The sequence below is a fragment of the Clavelina lepadiformis genome, chromosome 7, assembly GCF_947623445.1.
Source record: "Clavelina lepadiformis chromosome 7, kaClaLepa1.1, whole genome shotgun sequence".
Taxonomy (NCBI): Eukaryota; Metazoa; Chordata; class Ascidiacea; order Aplousobranchia; family Clavelinidae; genus Clavelina; species Clavelina lepadiformis.
This window is the reverse complement of record NC_135246.1, coordinates 13,508,422-13,531,330: the sequence shown is the minus strand read 5'-3', so window position 1 is coordinate 13,531,330 and position 22,909 is coordinate 13,508,422. Positions and strand designations below refer to the sequence as shown.

The following is a 22,909-nucleotide window of genomic DNA, read 5'->3' as shown; positions in this document are numbered from 1 at the left end:
GCCTGAGTATACGACGTTCGTTGGTGGTTGCACACAGGTACTTGTGCAACCACCTTGTACTACTCTACTTGTATTCATCTTCTCAATCGCAGTCATTCGTCCAATGCTTCACCTGGTGAGCAGAAGTGTTTGGTTTGAGCTCTAGATTTGTTCGCGTTTACTCAAGCTTCGTGCAAGGCGTACATTTTACTCAAGAAAATTACAAATGTTCTTATCTCGCATGTAATATTGGGGAGTGGCGCACAGGCTCTTTTGAAGAGTTAGAAAGTTATATGGAGTCAATCGCTCAAAAGTTAACCACGGCAATAAGCATTCCCTACGGGTCATAAAATATGTAGATATTTTCGGATAAACGTCAATGTTTTTAAAGTAGGGTTAAATAAAATTAAAGAAACTGCAAAAAAATGTTATTTGTTACCCTGTTATTTTATAATCATCTCATTGTATCAAGCTAACATTCAGCAGTACATAACAGCAGTAAAAATAATATAAAGATTTATATTTTACGTACAGCGTAGTTGCAAATATGTTTAAGACTATCAAAACAAAAAACACTGGAGCATAACTTTATGTGAATAGGATAAATGACATACAGAATGCGCAGTTATTTAAAGCCAAAACTACCATACCAAAAAAACAAAATAATCTTGTCACCATAACAGCAAACTGTTTAAAAAACCTGATGTAAAGTGCACAAAATGTTCTTTAATGCAACATAGCAAATAAAAAATACTTGACAAATTAAAAAGAACTTTACTGTGAAATACCAAATTAACTTCTAAAAATGTATGAATAAAAATACGTAAACACGCATTGGACACAAACGCATAACATAGTGCCACTTACGCAAAATATCATCTGAAAACTAGAAAATTCCTTCCATTGTCACAGAGTAAATGTTTCAACTAATGTAAAATGGAGGGCAACTTGTTCAAAGTATCTCTTAAACTTAATGATACACCATAAATGCACTCATGTGACATATAGGTCATGTAAGAGTAAAGAAGAATGCAAAATTTCACTGCTGAAATGAATGAATATTTTTGAGCAATCCTCACCGGAAGGTTTTCAAGGTACCATGTCAGCCATTTACATCATTACCAGCAGCCCTTATGTTTGCACCAGGATTGTTTGTGATGGTGATGTAACCTAGAAACACGCAAGAGAATACATAAATAAAGTACAAAAAATATTGTTTCGGGAAATTTCTGTTCATGCAGGGCAAAACATAAACTTATAAGCTCTAAAAAGGTCTATGACTAAATTCCATCTACTCACTACTGTATAGGTTTTAGAACAAACTTGAAATGTTCTTCTATACTTTGAAATGAATGATATTATAAATGTACAACAGTTAAAAATGAACAAGAACGCTTTAAGGATATTGTGAATTAAGCTGAACTAAAATTGTTATTTATGCAAATGTTAGTTACCTGTCTTTGAAAAATATAGATAAACGGTTACTACAACTACAATGAATATGCAGACCATGGAAAATAACACCAGAATGAAAGTATTAAGATCGGCATACCACGGAGCTAAAAAAATTAAAAATTAACTTTAACTGTGCATATTATTCCTTCAAAAAACTAATGCTTATTTTTCAGCACACTGCTACATTGCATTCTCAGCAATGTTTTCCTAGTGTAGCTACATTGCTTCTAGACCAATTACAACTTTTATACCAGCGTTTTACCTGTTGGAACTTCATTACTTCTGGAAGGTGGAGGATCATTCTGAAGCATAAAAAATACAGTAAAAACAAATTTGTAAAAAAATCCACTGAACAAAACTACCAAAACATGAAAATTAAACCTTATGGGAGAAGGCAAGTTTCAGGATTTGCGGTAATGTGGTAACTAGGAAGAGTCAGGTCATTTCCCAGGTCGAAGATTATGCTTTCACATTTTGCGCAAGAACTATTACTTAATGTGTGTTGTCCAAAAATAGCTGCAACAATTAATTTGATTATGTCTGTATCAACATGAGTAACATCATACAACTCAGCACAGTTTTGTTGTAATAAAAGGATTCATGTTCTAGTGTTGCATGTAACTGGAGATTTAATTATTACACTAATGTACCATACTGCTTCTATCATAACAGTAAGTAATTATTCATTTTTTGTTAACAAAGTGTGCATGTTTAACAGCAATGCTGTAGCATCATTGTTTTTTTCTTCAGCAAAGCAGATTCAAATTTATAACACAAATCATTACAATTTTGTGATCGAACAATCTGTGAACTACTTTTGTGTAAAGCAAACAAGTACATTCTTCATGGATTTCTTGCAGTATGACATTGCTTTGATCGTGTCACTGCGGTGTTTCTTGATTGTGAAAAACTTTATGACTTGACAAAATTTATTGCAACAAGTATTTCCATCTGCATCATGACATTTCTTAATATGAAAAAGCAAAGAAGTAGGACTTCATTAGCCCTTCTTCATTCAACCTGGGAACGATTACTATCAGAACACAATTGTTACTACAAACGTTGTTTTGTACATTACACGCTTTTCATAGGTGGCAATGTGGGACCAAAACATTACAACAAACTTAAAATACTTTTATATTGAATACTGCTGTGTTAAAATCTTTATCAATTCACAATACGTGTGTTGATAAAACATACCCTACAAATATGGTACACAAACTTGGTCCAAAAAGTCAAAATTTTATACTTTAGTATGTTGCAAAACTGAGATAAAATGATGGCTTTTGCCAAAAATAAAGCCATCTACTACTGGTTAATATTTGCTAACAAAATCAAGTCTGATAGCAAGAAAAACGTTAAACATTAAGTTTTCATTCAAAATAAAAAATCGAAACTATTTTGATGAATATGTTCTAACGACAAAAAAATTTAGCAATTTTAATGTATTTTTTAAAGTCTACCAGGGAGATAGACGAGGTTTTCAGGTCCAAAAACCATACAAATTGTCCAAGAGCACTATATTAGGTTTGAAATCGGTAACTTCTTGAGAATTAAAAAAATTCTCCCTACTGATAACTTAATGCTAAGTATCTTATAATATTTGTGATAATAATCTAGACGTTTACATAAAGTGGCTAATACAACAGACATCGAAAAAATAAATCTGTTACAAAAGTAATACAACAGTAATTAAAACATACAGTGGCTTTATTACGGTCAATCACAGTGGGTCGAATACGTTGATGAACCTGTAAAACAAAAATTCTATAACGTTTATATTAATGAAGAGAAAGAGACACTTAATGTTATTTAAAATCTAAGCAAAATTAAACTGATGACATCCAAACGTTGCTATATATATATGTCATAAAATATGCATATATACATTGTTGTACACAGTCACCTGACTTGCTGCAGATGTTTTCTGATAATAATGTGTTCGCTCAGAGTACTGCTGAGCTGCAGATGAATAAAATTTGCTCTTTACTTAGTAAAACTAGAAATGTATTACAGAAAAATGATGGACACTATTAACCTCAGATTTACAATTAAAGCAGCAATACTGTAATCTTACAAGGTTCTTCATGTCCAGGGGGTTCCTGTAAAAGACTGAAATATATAAGAATTGTAAGACCACATATACCAGTAATTATAATGCATGTCAATTAGCTCCACAATTAGTCGAACAATTTAAGGTGGAAGTTATTACATTTTGACGAGGGGTACGATTTTCATGAGTTGGATCAGGTTGTTCAGGGTTACAACTTCCATTGTCATCATCCTCTTCGGGAAGATCAGTAAATGGGATAGCCTGAAAAAGTTTTTACATGTGAGCAAAGTCAAATGTAATGAGACATAGAACATGACAGACAAAATGATAGTTTCTAAAGTATATATTCTGCTGAATAAATCTTTAGATAATTAATAACAACTTTTCATTACAAATAAAAAATTTAGAACAAAGTGTGAAAAAATACTCAGTTACAGTACGTAGCAGCAATGCAAAAACTTTAATGTGTAAAATTGCTCAGTTTATTCAACATGTTGATAGTGATAGCAGTTTCTAAGTGACCACATATGGGCTTTGCACTTTGCTTTCCATTAGATATTGATGCTAATATCACTACCTGCACATTGCTTTGTTAAAACACAGTGCATCAACAGTAAAACCTCTGCCGGTGCTACTAGATTATAACTTTCGATTTCAATTATATGTTTGAGCATTAGCTAAGAGTGTCACTGCTTCACTTTTGTTTATGGTTGTCACAGTATTTCAACAGATATAACTTTGAGTTGGAAGTGATTTTTTAACAAACCTTAAACTAAATATGTTAACCAAAATCAATGTTGTGATTCAACAATAATCCCACTTTAATCCTACATTCAATTCGTCACACATCATTCTTTCATAACTTGTCTGTCTTTGACAGAGAGCCAAGAGACCTATTTTGCATTGAACTGTAAGTATGTTTAACATTATGAGGTAACTGTCATGAATCATGATCAACACAACAGCTGCAAGGCTGAAGTTAGCATGTGCCATTGTTTTGACTTCTATTTCAACCTACCACATTATTTCAGTTAAAAACACAGAATGTAAAACAAATATTTGAGTGAAAAATATTTAGCTGACAATAATCAGGTACTAGTGACTGGTAGCACATAATTACATAAGTTTTGCAATCACAACTAGCTCTAAGTGAATTGAATAATACAGTATGTGTATGATGAAGAGAAAATAAGTGAGATAACCAGATTTAATTTAACCATATACAGAATATTACACAAACAACGTTGTTTCTGCAACACCTATACTTTTTTCAAAATTAATGCATAAAAGAGTTTCTGAAGCATGACATACTTTATTAGGATTGGATGTGTTTTTCTCTTCAGAATACTCCATTTGCTCTTCTGCAGCCATTATAAGTGGTGAATAAAAATGAATTTAATAAGCAAAACAAAAAATGCAATCAAGTCTACTTACGTGCAGAGGAAACGTTAATCTGTAAAATAAATAGATTTACAAGTCACTTGACTGAAATTTCTTAAAAACATGCAAGTAAAGATAACTGTGAAATAATTGTGACATGTTCACCATCTCAAACTGCCTTTTATCGAAGTAAAGACGCTTACATTTCTTTCAACAGTTGGACCACTGCAAGTCTCATCATCTTCATCAACACATCGACCATCTCCAGATGGGGTGGTCATGAATGGTTCAGCCTAATCAACAAAACTAGGCATTTATGTTACAACTGCAAATGGTAGTGCAAAACACAAGATTTTATATGCATCGCAGGGTGACCAAACCAAAGTGTCTGCAGCTTTAAAAGAAAATTTGAGAGTAAACACAAGAATCAAAACCTACAACCATACTTTTTGATGCATTTTAAGCACCAGCATGAAAAAATATATCGACGAAATCATTTAATTAGACATCCAACTTGTCAGGCAAATTTGATGCAATTGTCCAATACATACGTTTAAGCGATTCGCTTTAAAAACATCTATCAGATGACTGTGCAGTCTACAAAACTATATTCTATCAAAGCCACAGAAATAACAGTTTAGTATATACAGGGGAATAAGTCACTTTTTATGACAAAAAATTGGATTAAAATCAGGAGGGGCCTTATATGCCAAACCTAAACTCTGATAAAAAAATTTTTGGTTGTCATTGGCCGAAATACTATGAGCGAAAAATAGTACACATATTATTATCAGTAACCCCTATCCTACTGAACGCCTACATATATTTAAGTGGTCTGATGTACAAGTATTCATTTGTAGGATATATCAAAGTACTGTGTTATACTGTTTTCTTTTTCCTTGTGAGGAACTAATGTGATTTTGCCGAACTGGTGCGGGGGACTAAACTGCCAGGGCAGGTCGTTCATATGATCTACTACCACAGAGAAGATGAAATTCTTATTAATGACACTCATCCAGGTGAGAAGTATAAATCTATTTAGATGTTACGCTTAAAAAAACATGCAGTTAAGCGAATGACGGTACAAACTGGGACAAAAATCTTTTACAATAATCCAGCTTATTTCTATAAGTGCTATGCGATTAACCGACATTTTTACTTAGTGTTAGATAAACTTTGGTTCGTAATTTCAGATTTGTATGCAATAATATTATATATATATACGTTGAAGCGGTCTATACTTAACCGACTTCATCTGCATAACAAAATCACAGACCTTATATTTGTCTGAAGTACTAGACTCTTCATATTCTGAAAGCTCCTCTTGCACATCTAACAAAAAATAATTATCATAATTGCTATATTAAAAACCAGTTAAAAAGAGTAATCACACAACAACTTATGCACATGGGTACAATTATGTGAGATTGCAACACTATGGTTACCCCTCATAACACCATCCAATTCAGGTTTTATGTGGAAGTGAAAAAGTAAGAGACATCCAATATTCCAATTAAATATATATGGACAGTAACACTAACAACTAATGATCTTACCTGATACTTTTGGCTTCCCATTGAAATTCATGCTTATTCATAAATAGAAAAGTATCTGCTTATTTGTTAACTAGGATTTTACTGGTAGATAAACTTTTACAGATCACTGTACTTCAGCTCATCTGAAATAACAAACCCAAATCACTTTTCTTTCCCCATAAACATTGCTGATAATTAATTAATGTACTGCAAAACTTAAAAACTGAACACAGTTATGTCATACCTAAACTCCATTTGGCCGCATATACACAAATATAAGTGAACCACGACATTACAGTGCACTAGTTTACTTTTTCTAACTGATCTTATTGTCGTATCATTATCAGACTAGGCCTAGGCTACATCAAATCTATGATACTTTCTGATTGTGAGTAATGCAGTCGTTGTGCACTGTGACTTTGCGACCATAGGATTGTGCACTTCCATATTATAACCCCTAAATGATATATCCAATTTGATCCCATGACTTTTATATTTCTTAGGTTTTTAGAAGATATTAGCACCAAACACCAATAACTTTAGCATGGAAAACTTTTGTCAGTTCGTGAGAGTCCCATAACTAGGATGACTAACTTCACTTTAAAGAAATATACGAAGTTTTTGACAAATCGTTTGTAATTCAAAATGGATGGAATATTTTCTGTGCATTAAAGAGGTCACATGACCACTTCTGAATTACTCCATGTGGTCAATACCTTACTGTGTGAAAATTTTTATGTACAGTCAAGTAAAATTGCAAGAGACGTAAAGTGTAGTAACCTATCCTAATTCCTAGAGGGGTAGGTACGGGGGCATGCTTCCCCAGAAGTTTTTGGATTTACAATTTCTAAAATGGTGTAGAATGCAAAAAAATTCTGCCTTCTTTCAAAAAAGCGTATGGTCTGCAGTCACATTATTTTAAGCGTGTGCAGCTTTATGCAAACTGTGTCCTCTTTGTGAGCCATACTAGAAATATTAAAGACAGAGGCATGACTTCTTAATGGTAATACTCTAATATCTGCTAATACTTAGCATCGGATTCTTACTGTTTATATTTTAGTACACTCGTGGGCCTCTATATCATTCTCTCCTGCCCTCACTAGGCTAGGCCACAAAACGTGCTTTTAAGGTACACTTTCCATTTTTGCATGTATTTTTTCTTCTCATAAACTACCATATCATACTTTTCCATCTTGAGTAAAAATTATTTATTAGTATAGTTTTTCATTAGTAATTTGTGGATTGTTTAAACTTGTATTGTTTATTTTTTGCCATTAACTGTGCGAAGCAAAAGTTAGGATGCTAACTGTAGTAGTTATAGCACAATAAAACAAATGCTCACGAACAACTAACAAGCAGAAAAAGTGGCAAAGCCCTAGGCTTAAAACATGCAAGACAGCGATAATAGAATTGCGCTATAAGATGGTAGATTAGCATGGCCACCAAACCACAAATAATTCCTTAGTTTAACGAATTTAAGGCCGAAATAACACAAAAAACGAAACAACTACACTGCTGGAAGATGTAGAGGACGTGTTCCCTAACATTAAAAACATATTAACAGCCGAAATAACTGGACTGCTATTTCCTTTGAATTAATTTGCACAAGGTTGATGCACATGGCTTCCCAATGCTGCATGTGGTTGATGTACATAGCGTAAAATAGAAGGATCCTAAGTGCCTGGGAATTGATTACTGTAACGTAATTTGCAACCTCTGCATCATTTCTTGCTTAAATTGACTAGATCTCTTTACTTGTCTTAGAATATATGACATATATATTTGATGATTTCAAACGTCTGAGGGTTGATCACTCTAAGTCCCTAACAGTAACTAGAAATGACGTACTGAGCGCAGTATATGCAGCGCAGGTGGGCTACAGTATTTTCTATTTTGTACAATATCATTAGTCCTGTTAGCATTGGGAAAACCCCATATGTGGTAGTTTTGTAGATACAATTTTTTTTATAAGAGGTTGAGTCTCATGTTGGAATTTTTATTTATTTGCAAATATGGGAACACGCATTTCTATAGTTTAAGAATAAAGAGTCGCTCGTTTAACATTTATGACTAATTAAAACGTAACAAGAAAACATACAGTATACACTTGAAGCTAGTCGCTAGCGGAGACATAAAACAAAAAAGAACTTGATTTCCTAAGTATTACAAGTTGCATCAGTACATAAATATATTTCACTTCAAGTCCTATTAGGTTCGCCTAGCTTCAGTGGTCAGATACAGTAGTTAAATGGGCATGACTTTAAATAATGAAATTTACTTCAGTGTTTCGTAAAAATAATACACTTGATAATACAAATAATAGGCCTACATGCAAATAGATATTTGGGATTCGACTGATTTTACTATATTCAGTGTTTTTATGAGAAAAAATTAAAGATGTTAATACAAACTTTTTATCTATAGAAAAGATGACAACGAAATAATACCACACATTGTACCATAAAGAGTTGGGAATCAGCCAGTTAAAGCAAACTTCTGGTTTCATATGGAAAGAAAACATAACTGTATTCAGAATGCGTCAATTTGTACCATTTTATGGTAGGAATTATAGACATAACAATCAGCACACGAGTAATTTACATTCTCTACTCTACAGTACCAACCAGCACAAATAAAACAATACACGACCAATTATGATATAAATGATTTCCATAACAATTAATGTGTTGGCGGAAAAAAGTCGCCAGTACAACACTAACATGGCATTGTTTGGTTCAATATAATCAATACTCATACTTGTTGGATTATGCAAATTAAAGCATATTACAATACTATATGCAAGACAAGCTGTGTTTCACAATGAATTCACATCGAACATCCTAAATAGTAATTGCACCATTTGTTGATTTTGAACCTATAAATTTATGTAAGTTGTATGTAATATAGGCTCCATTAAAATAGTTTTATAATATTCGTTAACTTTGAAATGTGATTCTGATGTAGCGACTGGGCTCGCCGGCTATTTGATAATATCCAAAAAGATGCGGCCTAGTCACATCTCGGTAGTTATTACCAATGTTTGAGTGTATACACTAAAGAGTGGTGTAGATTTCACGTTTGTGGTGTCTTCTTAAAGTGGCAACGACAAGTAAGACGCTACACTATAGGGATGCAACAAAAATCACTATAATAAAACTTTTTAAAAGTGCAGTTTCGAATATGAAAAGTGAAAACATACTGCATAGTATATACAAACCACATGTTTACAAACAACACAGCAACAAATCCTAACAACTTACAGTAGTGAATATTAAAACAAATAACCATAAAACCTGGGGTCTTACTTCGTACTTATACAATGCATTACACCAGGTTAGCTAAAATAAGTGACAAAAAATCAAACTTCATGGAAGGGCCTTAATTCAGAAATAAATTGAAACATAACAAAAAGCATCCAAAATGCTTACCAGTATGTTGGCATTTTAATAACAATTATGGCAATGCCTCTCACGTCTGGATAAAATAATAATATCATAATATTGGGGATAAAAAAGACTAAAATATCAAACGAATATCCGTCTGAAAACATTGGCGTTCTATGTGTTGCTGCAAAAAACAAACAATGCTGTAAACTGCTTTCACTTGTAACCAGAAGAAAAGTATTTCACCGCAATGTCATTTATCTAGGTTTCTAGTTGTCAGCTTCAACCATTTACAGTGTTTCCGGCTGCAGTAATGGTTGCACCTTGATTACCACTTATGTGGATAAAACCTAGAACGCAAACAACAGTTAACGTAAGAATATGAACAAAGTCCATTCTTTATGCAATAAAAGTTTTGGTTCAGACTAGAGATTATATTACCTAAAAACTACGTAACCTAAAAAGTCAACTAAGCCAATAATCCTGAAGTACCTGTTTTGGTAAATAACATGTAAACAGCAACCAGAATGAGTGTAAATATGCAAAACATTGCAAAATATTGCAATACCTGGAGACCAGGGTCGACAGGCGGTACTGGAGCTAAAAAAATTAAGTTAAATTGTGGAAGATAATAGTATTGACTTAATCAACTAAATATGTCAGATCTGTTTTAAATTAGTTTCTGTAATAATGGAAATGCTTTCATCTTTACCTGGGACTTTGCTTTCTTTCTCAGCAGAAAGACGAGGCTGTGCCTAAAAAGAGAAATTACCTATGAAAATGTTTTAAAAATGGCTTACTGTGTATTTGTTTGCTTATTTGCATTTGTTATAATTTAACAAAGTTCATAAACAGTTTTGCTTTGAAGATCAACTGAATGCGATTATGATAGCTTCCATACGGATATTTATTTAAAAAAATAAATGATATGTGAAGTTTTGAAATCTTCTCATGAAGCAAATCTTAAAGAATGAAGAAACAAATCACAACAAACCTTTCAACAATTTGCAAACAACATGACACATAGAAAAAAAGAAAGCTTACATTAGCTGTGAAACTTTTTAGCCTTTCCAGAGTATCTTGAGAAGGGCGACGTTTTCGCACTTCCTGGGAATTAATTTAATGGAGTTTAAAGTACACTTTCGTAAACATTTGTTAAGCATTCTCTGTTTTGTCAAAGTACTTATTGTAACGACATTTAACTGCTGCAAATTACACGTACAAAAGAAAATTTCTGAGCGAAATGTGGTTGTAATTGCAACACAGTAAACTTTACACATAACGGATTGGAGAAAAAATCTGGTCCAAAAGTTATCGGATACAAGATATAAATCCTGGAGTTTCTTGGAGATATTACAACATAAAATACCAACCCATTCATTACAGTGAAAATCAATTGTTAACAATACATTAGTTATTTGAGAATGAGACGTTGTGTTTCTTATGGCATAATTCAATAACTGACTAACTGCGCATGATAATGTTCTGCTGTGATATCCAGGGCCTTACTTTCTTTTTACAAAGTGTGTGTGATAAAACATATAAATATTGACGATCCTCTCTTGACTTCTACATGCAAAACTTATTGCAGCTTTGTAACTTACCACAGTGTTGTCAGAAGTCACTTTAGTGTTAGATGTATGTCGTCTCGGATCACCTAAAACATTGCATAATATGATTATATCATTTAAAAGCAAGTGTGCTGTAATTGGGTAAAATGTACACTATACTTAGCTAAGAGATCAACAATTTAGTTCGGATCAAGGCCCATTTTCACTTCATTAAAACTAAACTTGATATAAATAATATAACCTATCTACAGTATACACTCCACTAACAAAAAATTGGTATTTTTTGATATGAAATTGCTTCAAAATCAAGCACTCAGAAAGTTGATAAGAAAACACACATTCAAAATTATGTCATTTGCCCTTAGACAAAATGCGTAAAAAGACACCTTTAATTTATACAGGACATAACCTTTAATAAACCCTCCACATACAATAAAAATATCTGAAAAAACTTTAAATGCTAAGTACAGTAGAATCTGCTGAATTATGACATCATTTCTTCGAATAGAACCCCATTACTAATACTATTTTATATTTTAAATCATTTTGTGCGGCTTTTAATCAAGAAAATATGATATCCGCTTTATACTACCCTTTTGGTACGATCCCGAAATTTGCCATATATAATTCTCCGTTTACTAAAATTAGTCTTCGGATATTATGACCAATACTTCCCAAAACAAAACAAATGTCATAATATATAACAGAACAAAACAGAAAAGCATACCAAAGAAAGTTTTCTTATTGACGTTGACATTTCCTGGGCCAAAGTTGAGCACTGTATTCTTAAAACTTCCTTTAGTAAATGTGGTGTTACTGACATGCTTCTGTAAAAAAATTCAAGCTATCTAAATAAACATAGCTTGAAAATAGGCATATATTTCAACATTATGTACATATGTATCTATAGTATGTTAGGCTTGGACAAACTTCTGAACAAGGAAACTTTTTTACAATTAAGCCATTTTTTCAAACATTGCAAAAATATAGCATCTAAAACAGTGGTTAAGAAAACGCTGTCATTAGATGACGGGAGCATCATCTTAAAGTCAAGTTAAAGTAACATATCGTTCGAAAAGCTTTCTTATATTTCTGTATGATGCCAACAAACACGGACTGAGTCAAACTAGAGATACAAAAGGAAGAGTAGCGTTGAAATTTTATTCCAATTTCAAGTTATTTATGTGCGATTTGGCCACTCCTGTTCCAAACGAAACTTTCTGATAGTAGCAACATCATGAAGTTGGTAAAGAATAAATAAATTGCTCGTAATGGTATAGGAAACAAAAGTAATCTTTATCTTTCAAATTCCCATAACATTTTACAAAAAATGTTAAGATAAATGTAAAATTTTCATCTTACTGTTCTGTATGGTGAATTCTTTGGTAGTTGTTCTGTAGTCTCAGTTTGTACAATGGCTGCATAAAAGCTTTTCTTTAATTTTTAGTTTATAAGACACCCTAATAACTTTATAGAAAGTTAGCTTTTGCTAATTTAAGTACTGTTAGAATAGCAGCTTACTTGATTCCCCTGTCTCACTATGTCTACTGCTCGACCAGGCCGCACTGTTTTCCTCTTCTTCGGGATGGAAGGTTCTATGCTAAAAGAATCATTTACAGTCAGACCTATTTAATGCAGATCACTTTGTTTCATTAAAAAATCCAATTGCATCCAAAATAAATGATTCAAGTAAAGAAATTTAGAAAGTTGGTCAATGAATGCCTCAGACTTAAACAAACATAAAAATATGACAAGTATGAAAACTTATGATTCAGATAAGTGGGTGTTTTTTTCTTGTTTGTTAGACATACATAATATACGTTTCTAAATTTCTGGGTCAGAGCCGGACAACGAGGTTTCCAGATTAACAGAGAAAGGGCATGAGAACTAATCCGTTCCTAGCAGTTTCATGTTGGATAATGGGGATTCTAGTTTCTATGGGTTTAGATAAACGAGACCTGAGTGTATAACTGACCAACTATGCATGGTGGTCCACACCATCACCCGCTCTATATGTGGGCAATGAGCAGCTCTTAGTATAACCTTTATGCGAAAAATACTTACGCTTGATGCAGGATCTTCCACTGTTGGACCATCTGAGTTAGTATTAAATGGGACAGCCTTGAAAGTAACATTTACTGTAAATTATAACAAATACTTTTGAACAAAATAACAACGCAAAATTTTACAAACCTTATTTTTTTTGGAAGCACCTCCTTCTCGGTACAATGTTGTTTTTACTCCTTCACCTGCAAAGTAGTACCAAGATTCAGGAAAGCATTTTGCACATAATTATGCCGGATAAAATTTCAAAAAGTTATTAAAAAACTTAGTATTTAGGCTAATCATTCCTTCCATGGAACAGCTTCAAACAAATTGTGGCAAGCTTATGTTTAAAGGGAAGTATTTACTTAATTAAAAACACATTGACTGCTGCAGGGTTAAAAAGCAGCTTAGCTCAAGATGCCTGCAACAAAATCTCAAAACTGACTAGCTTTTCCGATATAATATTCTAGACATATTACAAATATTAAAAGTTTAAAATTTTTTTCTGGCCATCAAGAGGAAACCTGTTGTTATTCCCAGACATTTGGATCTGGCAGTTTTTATGTTAAATGCCAAGTAACTAATTTAGAAGGCAAAGTGGACAAACTGGCAACAACAAGTTTACTCGTATTGGCAGTGAATGCTACTCTCCTCTTAAAAAGAATACTTGTGGTAGGCAGTCAATATCATCAGTCAATTAAGACTGTAAGTGTAATGTAAACAGTCCATGTTAGACCAACTACTTCATAAATTCAATCTTATTCCTAATGTATGACAAGTTAACAGAGCAGATTTGTGGCCAACCTGAATTTGCAAACAAATTAGTGATTGAACTTAATCATTTAATAATTACATAATTTAAGGAAGCCAATGTTTTAGTTGTATTCCAATACAAAGCCCATGTGACCTGATGAATGTCCTTCCTCCACAGCTGTCTGTCCTGCACAATAAGCTTTAATTCATCTAGTGATGCTCCCGCTTCCTTTATAATGGCATTCAACTACTCATTTATTGGTCGTACGGGATTTCTATTACCGACAACTTTACCCAACATCACATCTTTCACTATCCAACCCTTCCTCATAACAGGTTTGAAAACAAAAAGTTTTTGTTTTAAAATTTTAGCTTCTAAGGAAATTTGTAGTTTAATTTCCCTTATTATACTGTAGATGAATTTGTTCTTCTTTCAGTCCATAATGTTTGAAAAAGCTGCTGCCACACCAACATTTTAAAATTAGATCTAAGTGTTTATTGCCAAGACATAGCTTCATCAAAACTAATCAAAGACTTTACATATTTTGAATAGGCTAAAAGCTAGAAACCAAGCGCAATGACAAATTTTACAACAAAAAAAAATTGTGGGCAAAAGGACTACAGATTTTCAATATTTTGACAGATAACATAATCTCTATGATTCCTATACTCCTCATCAGGTGAAGTCCATGTGTAGAACATCGCTTAGGCTGTTGGAAAATAATACAGTTTGCAATACATAGATCATGGCTTTCACAAAATTCAACAAGTTTATCTTTGGCTTCATTTCTGTGTCCTAACCCATATTTACTTTCAACTTTCATCACTTCACCTTAACCCACTTTAGGATTGTAATTAGTCACCTACAGCAAGCAAAGCATCTTTCCTAGAAACTCCACTAATGGTGTGATGTACAGTAATGTATCATAGAACGTGTCCACTTGGTATTCTTCTGATGCTGCAGTAGGTGCATACACATGTACAACAGTGAAGTCTACAGGGTGTCCTTTGAGACGAATTGTAATAGTACGATCATGTCAGTCATTACCGTAATCGAGTTGTATCTCAGCATTGGATGTACACATCTTTTTGTAACTATATACCCAACACCTTTCCTGTGTAAATCAGAATGTCCAGAATAAGTAAATCGCATTATTCTTACAATTCACGTTGCAATTTATGTGTTTTCCTGAAGCAACTGCTGTATCTTTTCTCATATGGAGTCTTAGTTACAAAGCGTCTTTTCGACTTTGGTCCTGGTACGTCATTTTGACAAATTTTACCCTGATACATCTCTTGCTCACTGTGATAAATGATGTTTAAATGAAATTGTTATTGATGATGTGTTGGTTGTTATAATAGTTGCCCTGGTAACTGCTTGACCTAGCTTCGTCATCATCTCCCTAACTGTTACACCATCGAATGCGGAAACAGCATGCTGGAATTTAATTGCCAATAAATTATTACATGCTGTTCCTTGATTACTGTTCCCTTTAATCTTGTGTTGTGCCGGTATCCTTCTGATCGCCTTACTGACTAAGGTCATTTGATGAAACTAACAGTTGTGTATGCACGCTCTGTGTGAGCTCGTTCTAAATCATACTATTGGAAGTTACATCAGTTTATTACAAGCATGAGTTTATTACACTCGCCTCTTGCCCAGTGCCAATAACATCAAAAAGGTATTTCAACCTGGGGGAAGTGCATCTTCAGGAAAACAGTAAGATAAGCAGGTGTGTGTAATTTTTTATGGTGGTGGTTGTGGCACAGTGACTTAGTTGCAAACAGCCATTAAATGGTACAGCTCTGCAAAAAATCCAAGTTTTGAATTTCATCATTTGACATTTCTGTTAAATAAGATTAAGAAATGGAACTGTGGTAGAATGTCTGACTAACTGTTGCTAACAATGAGAGACCATGACCAAGTTTAAGTTATTTAAAAACATTCCCCAGTTCAAGAACAATAAATTCTATTAAGCATTAAGCAAACTCGAAAAGGTAAATTAATAAACAAATTGTATTGACTTGAATTTTACCAATATTGACTTGATAGCTCTTTTACTCAGTACTTTCAATAAAACATGTAAAACAGTTCTGCTAAAGCTGATTAACTCCACGAAACCCCATGTTCATTGATAAAATAATATAACCATAAGCCGAAAGTTACAATTTCAAATCACATTATCAAGTATGAAATCCTGATCAAAATATCAGCAAAGTTTTTCTCGTTGTCTCTTTCTCAATGCTTTCTATCCCAAATATTGATATTATTACATTGCAGGTAGAATGCATATTTCCTTATTGATATAACAAAAGTAAAATACTTTACAGGTAAAAAATATCCTTTCCCATTGTATGTAGCACTATAATTATGATGTTTCACATTAGAAGGCTAAAAAGTATATAACAATGCCATTTAAAATCATGTTAAAACCTTTTCAGATTTATCATACAAATGTTCACTTTTCAGAGCACTGCCACGCCCTATCACCATTGCCATAAACAGGACATAATACATTATATTTTCCACATAGAATATCGATATATGGTGACTTTTCTATATCCAATATTAGAATTTTGGAATGTTCCCCCATAAAAAATAACACCAGTTCTTCTAACTTTTCCATTTTTTACAACTTAAGTTAATTAAAGAAAAAACACATCAATTTTGATAGTAAAGACACTAAAATGTATTTACGTACAAAACACTTTTCAATAACTTTTCATATTCTGGTAAGTTATTCTGACCTGGTTTGTTTTGTCTTATAGATTTTTCATCTCCTTTTGCCATTTTTGAATGAGCTCATTACACAAACTGTAGGTGTATATCACTTAATCAGACTCAATCTTGCCTTTGTACAACTTGTATTACTAGCATACATAAGAAATATTCAGTTAACTTACTTAATGTGCTACTAAAAAAACAAAATAAGCAGTTAAATTTAAAGAAATGTGTAAGAAAAATATGAGACAACTGCATTCTTTAGCTTCGTGCAATATTTTACAAAAAGTATAGTAATAAAAATAGACACTTTTCCCACAAGTATTAGCTGGACAACATAATACTTTATTAACAGTGTCAGACTGTTTACATTTTTTGTATAGCCCTATCAATCATCAGTAAGTCCAAACATAGGTCAATATTCATACAGCCTACCTTTAGACGTTATATGGGTAAGCTATAGCAAATGAAAATTATATGATAAGTTCTTGCAATTATCATGTTTACAGCGTGTCACCTAGTTTACCAGCAGCAAGCACTGACCAGAACCTGACACCTTGACAACTTAAGAAAAACAGTGTTGGTTCCTGCGCTTGCACACTCGATGACTTTACAATTGATCAAAAGTTGATATTGATGTAACAGTTTTTCCTGTTCATTAATTGATCATGAGCATGTCCTTTATTGCACTAAAACTGTAACAGTTGGCATCGTAATTTTCACTTTGCACAGTTCATGGCCAAAAATAAACGATACGAATCAAGTAATTATTTCACCTTTGTTTTCATAGTTATGTGAAAAAATAAAGATCAAGCATCATTGTTTTACCACAACTCATTGTTCATTGCACCTGATGCAAAATTTTTTCATTGACTTGGCTCGAGTCAGGTATGGCAGAAATGACTCGACTTGACTCAAGTCACATTTTGGTAGATTTGAAAGCAAAAAATTTGGGCATTTATGTAACAAAAACGAATATTTTCAGAACAAAAGGAAGTCCTCTTAAAGAGAGCAATAACCAGACTAAAATGACATAGTAGTGTAGTGTGACATCAGCAAACTTTAAAGGACTTCACTCTTGTCCAAACAGCTATTTGACTCGAATCATAAAAAAATGGCTTGGTTACACAATTTTAAATGTTTATCAAGCTATGAATCTTCAACTGAATATATGATTATAACTAGCTATGAATATAGAGAGTGGCGGTTTCACCGTATGTAGGTCACGCAGCTTGTTGTTAAAAACAGGTGGATAGGTAGAAAACAAACAGGCAGAAAGGCCATGCAAAAAGTTGATTTTAGCTATTTAAGTTTTCTTGGAGTTAGATTTAGATTAGAAGGTAGATTTACAACACCAGTATAACACTATAGTACCGTGGTACTGCCCTCCTATGGATAAAAGTGTCGAAGAATTAACTAAAACTGCAAATTTGGAAATGTTGAAAGTAATCAATTGGCTAATTGCCAACAAATTAACTCTAAATACTAAAAAACAAAATCTATGTTTTATCAACTGCAGCGGCTTTGGTGATCTCTTCTAACAACATTGCACCATTTCTTGCAACACATTTTCCAACTGATTGGTATTTATCAATATGTTTTTGTTGAAAAAGCTTATTTCAACTCCCCATGCGCCTGACACTTGTTGTTTACCGAATTCACGGCAGTTTTCAAGATGCAACTTACTTAATGGTCTTGCGTTAAAACGTATACATAATTTTAAATAAACGCCTGCACTTATAAGCATATTCGTTGCAACCTGTAGCCAACTGACAGCAACAGTTTTAGAGTATTCTAGTCACACGCAACAGTAGAATCAGATAATTAAACAGGTAAATTAAGTATAGATACCCTCGTAAGTCAAGGTCTCTTCACAACCAAACCTAAACAACCCAGTTTAATACCTTTGCTGGTAAATGGTGAAGAAATAGAATGTGTTAGTGCAATACACATAAGCGAAAACCAGTCATGGAAATATCACATGACCATCCTGTTGTAAAAAATCGAAAGAAATACCTGTGCAGTGATGAAAATGAAACCCTATTAAACTCACAGTAATCTACTTATTTTGTATCATAGCCTGATAGAATCTCATTTATGATACTGCATCTCTGCCTGGTGTCCTAGCTAATTGTTTACAAAAATATTTTTTATTGGATTACTCTGGGTAAGCCTACGTCTTCAAAAAATAACGGAAACTGCAGTGATTTCTACGTTTCTGGGTCGATTCAACCCAAAACCACCCAACCAACATCTGTGTGTTGAATGGTCCTTGGATTGAACTGTCCTGGGTTTAATCGGCGGTCGGTTGAATTGTTGTGGGTTTAATCCTCCTGAGTTGAACTGACCGACAACCGATTTTTACTTATGATCGATCAATGACTTACTCTCTTTGGACACTAAAAACATCTTTATGCATAAATGACAGAACATCTCCAGCCTTCCGTTTATTATAAAATGTTTAAAATTAGGAAAAACGCACACTCAATAGGCACTAGACTAGACTATTAGAGGATGTAATAATCAGTTCTTACCATATTTTAAACAAAGAACTACTCAACAGTCTATAAACCAAAACATATCAGCCACATTTCAAGTAAAGAAAGCAAAAACTTACCAATAAATGCGTAGTTTTATTGAAAATCGCACCATGTAAATACGTATCAAAATTCATATCTCACTAAAAGCCTGAAAGGGCTGAAAAGAAGAAAACAGGCTTGTAGTTGGGAAACACTGTTTTCCATTTCAGGCTTTTACTGTCCTCAAAATTCATCTCAAGCTTCCAATAAAATAGTTAGTTTAGTCTACACATCACTATCAGAATATATTTACTCCATGAAAACTTTGTAGGAAATGTTACATATAAACACAGTTCAGTATTAATACATATATTGTTAACATTCAACACATTCAAGTAAAAAATTTATTTTGTCGATAATTAATAAAACAGCAATAGTTTGTACAGCCACCAGGCAATATTTTGATTTTGTGTCCTTTAAACTACTACAAACATTTACAATTGTAAATAACTTTCTTGGGCCTTAATCTGACTTGGTGTTAAAAGCACACAGACAAAGTTTTACAAATATGGACCAGGTTGCTAATTGCCTGTACATCACAGGAAATAATTCATTCACACAGCAACAAACTTCTCCAGAGGGGTCCAAATATTGGTAAAGCTTTTAAACAATACAAACTGCCTTTAAAACAATACAAAAGCACATTATTAACAAAAATAATATTATGAATCAAAGATTTGTAAGAATTTCATGAAGCAATTAGTGCTGAATAGTGACAATCACAGTATAATCAGAGAGGAAACTTCTTTGTTCCAACCGATCTAGCTAGAAAATCTAGAGTTAAGGAAATATGTCATTGAATAATTAAGGTATAACCGGGAATTAAAGGCCCAATCTTACTCAAAAAGTGACAAATGCATAGGCAGGTACAGTTAGTAACTAGAGCAATAAAAAGAGCTAGATGAAGGTAATTGTAAAGTTTAAAAAATGAAAGAAAGAAAATTATTTTCCTAAAAGTATGATATTCACATCTTCAAAATTAGAACATTTAACTCATTTTACAAATCAATGAGCATGATACAAAGTACATTTTAAAATTATTCCATAATTGGAATAGATTATCTAAGTATTTGCAATACGGTTTACTTTGTCTGCTTATTGCACAATAGCTGCACGTCTAATAAACATTGACAGTTGCAGGTAAGATGCCAATACAGTTCTGCAATTGCAACTAAGAATATAAGATATATATATATAGAAAAGTTAAAAGACAACAGCATCCCATGTGTAAGTTTCACTTTTACTTCTAGTCCAAAATTTGAGAACATTAATAAAATCATTCTTTCTACAAAAAATTGCTGTAGAAGTCTCAACTTTCAAATACATCATATAGGCTATAATAATATGAAAAGCTAAGCCAAACATTTTTTTTGAATCCAACAACCTGCTTTCGACAATTGTATAATTTTTCAATCTCTTTTCATTTAATGGACAAAAAATACAATTGATTAATTATTGATCAAAATATGTAGTACACAGTACACACAATTACACAAAGTTAATAAAGTGTTATGCAAGGGTTCGGATTTCAACAAATGCAAAACAGTATAATCAGTATTATATATTGTTTAATAAAGAAAAAGAATCAAAAAATATATCTTACAAAACAAAGACAGCAAGTATTATAACAAGGCAGCTGTATTAATTAAAACATATGTAAGCTATAGCATAGGCTTTGGTCTTGTAATTTCTCCATCATCAATGTACATTATACAATGATTTAAAATTTTGCTAACATTAAGCCATCGTTAATTCATTCATCTAGTGAGAGCATTGGGGTAGTAATCAAGAAATCTGTTGGGACCTGTGCAAGTAGTGGTTGATTATGCTCTAAAATTACCTTGACATCGGCCAAAACTGGCAAATTGTGTTCAAGTTCAAAATCTTTTGACAGCATAAGAGGCCTAGCATGTTCCAATATTTCCTCAACCTTCATCAGTTCGGGCAGGCTCCTTTCAAGGGTAGTTGTTGGTTCTGTCAGCAAAGGAACCTGGTGTACAAGTTCCAATGGATTGAGATACAGCTCTGGGTTGGACTGTAATAAAGTTGTAGGATTAATCTTCATTTCAGGGTTGTTCTTCTCCAGAACAGTTTCAGCCAGATATAACTCAGGAACAGTTTGTTCAAGTACACTTGGAGTTGAGTTAGAGAATAGAGGTTCATTTTTCTCCAACACTAATTCAGTCTTGTTTGAAAGCTCTGGTTTGTTTTCTTCTAGCTTTGCTTCAGTGTCATTACTTAAAACTGGGGTGGATTTGAGCAGGGTTCCAGTTTTGGCAGAAATAACTGGCTTTCCCCATTTTAGACTTGATTGTTGCTTGTTTGAGGAAAACTGAGGCTGTTTTTCAATACTTATGGTTGTATTTCTGGGGTCATTCTGAATAACAGGTCTACTTTTAGTCAAGGTTATATGCTGGGGATCTGCAGCTATTACAGGTTTTTCAACTGAAAGGCTTATATTATTTTTGTTGTTTGCAGAAACTGGTGTTTTCCATGAAAAAGAGCTGTCACTTGTTTTTAATATTGGCTCTGAAACACTTAAGTCAAATGCATTGCTTGCCTTCTCTGGGGTCACAGAATAAAACCATTCCAAAACCTGAAATGAATAAAGCCATGAAATCAGTACAAAAACAAGAAATTGTGATATTATATAACAACATGCTAAGATTTAATCTAATCACCTATCAACCAACCTTGGTAAGGTACAATAAAATTAAACAGGTAAAGATGCCGATATACCAGCCTAAATGTAAATATAATTTGATGACATGGTTTCTCAAAATCACAATGAAACATAGTACTGCAAAATTAACTTATTTATAGCACTGTTACTTTAAGTCAGCGTGGTCCAACTGCAGGCCCGCGGGCCAAAGTTGGCCCGCGAACTGATAGTCAGCTTTGATAGTCGCTATTGTCGAGGAAGAACCTCGACCGCAGATGTCACATTGATCAGCATTTAAATTTTATCAGCTAAATTTTAAACTATTCTAATTTCAGTTTTAATAAAAAAGAGAACTTTTTTCAGTTCTAATATCAATGTCACATTGTTCTTCAGTTCTAATTTAAAAACATTGGCCCGCAAGATAAAAAAATTTCAGATTTTGGCCCGCGATGAAAAGAAGTTGGACCTCGCTGCTTTAAGTAATGACAGTTTAAGCATAAGAAGGTCTTTGCTGGTTAGTTAGTACATGTTTTGAATATAACATTTATCATATTGCATGTTTTAACAAATCAAAAAAAGTTCTAAATCAAGAAAAACATCTTGATTTACCCTTTTGAGCTTAGGATCTCCCCGATAATACCATCGCTTCAAAACCTTCAAAGTAGGCGAGGCAGCTTCAATGCTGCTTCCAGTTGTTTTAAGTTTAGGTGGTAAGTTTATTTTAAAAGTAATCTTGATGCCTTCTTTTCTACCCTCATAGGGGTTATATGTTGCCATTTTTGTTTGCTTGT

The 22,909-nt window shown here is 33.1% G+C and overlaps 3 protein-coding genes across 6 annotated transcripts; all 3 read right to left on the bottom strand.

The window, feature by feature from the left end:
* Window positions 1-484: 484 nt before the first annotated feature.
* LOC143464462 (uncharacterized) lies at window positions 485-6,547 on the bottom strand. 2 transcript variants are annotated; one of them, XM_076962239.1, is made up of 12 exons: window positions 6,424-6,547; window positions 6,144-6,199; window positions 5,071-5,160; window positions 4,922-4,940; window positions 4,799-4,848; window positions 3,647-3,748; window positions 3,512-3,536; window positions 3,341-3,396; window positions 3,138-3,185; window positions 1,697-1,736; window positions 1,434-1,538; window positions 485-1,149 (listed from the first exon to the last, which is right to left on the bottom strand). In XM_076962239.1, exons 1-12 carry the CDS (start codon window positions 6,452-6,454, stop codon window positions 1,082-1,084), a joined length of 690 nt encoding a protein of 229 aa, XP_076818354.1. In that variant the 5' UTR covers window positions 6,455-6,547; the 3' UTR covers window positions 485-1,081. The 2 variants fall into 2 exon arrangements, with proteins under 2 accessions (XP_076818354.1, XP_076818355.1); XM_076962240.1 differs by having other exon boundaries at window positions 3,512-3,546; window positions 6,424-6,507.
* A 1,837-nt stretch (window positions 6,548-8,384) lies between these two features.
* On the bottom strand, window positions 8,385-19,576 carry LOC143464460 (uncharacterized). 3 transcript variants are annotated; one of them, XM_076962235.1, is made up of 12 exons: window positions 19,495-19,576; window positions 16,904-17,026; window positions 13,550-13,605; window positions 13,421-13,477; window positions 12,878-12,956; window positions 12,719-12,774; window positions 12,084-12,183; window positions 11,390-11,442; window positions 10,830-10,892; window positions 10,498-10,540; window positions 10,278-10,385; window positions 8,385-10,135 (listed from the first exon to the last, which is right to left on the bottom strand). In XM_076962235.1, the coding sequence occupies exons 2-12, from the start codon at window positions 16,944-16,946 to the stop codon at window positions 10,068-10,070; spliced, it is 726 nt and encodes a 241-aa protein (XP_076818350.1). In that variant the 5' UTR covers window positions 16,947-17,026; window positions 19,495-19,576; the 3' UTR covers window positions 8,385-10,067. The 3 variants fall into 3 exon arrangements, with proteins under 3 accessions (XP_076818350.1, XP_076818349.1, XP_076818351.1); XM_076962234.1 differs by lacking the exon at window positions 19,495-19,576 and having other exon boundaries at window positions 16,904-17,902; XM_076962236.1 differs by lacking the exons at window positions 13,421-13,477; window positions 19,495-19,576 and having other exon boundaries at window positions 16,904-17,902.
* LOC143464458 (uncharacterized) lies at window positions 19,312-22,897 on the bottom strand. The gene is made up of 2 exons (XM_076962233.1): window positions 22,728-22,897; window positions 19,312-22,052 (listed from the first exon to the last, which is right to left on the bottom strand). The coding sequence occupies exons 1-2, from the start codon at window positions 22,893-22,895 to the stop codon at window positions 21,210-21,212; spliced, it is 1,011 nt and encodes a 336-aa protein (XP_076818348.1). The 5' UTR covers window positions 22,896-22,897; the 3' UTR covers window positions 19,312-21,209.
* Window positions 22,898-22,909: the final 12 nt, after the last annotated feature.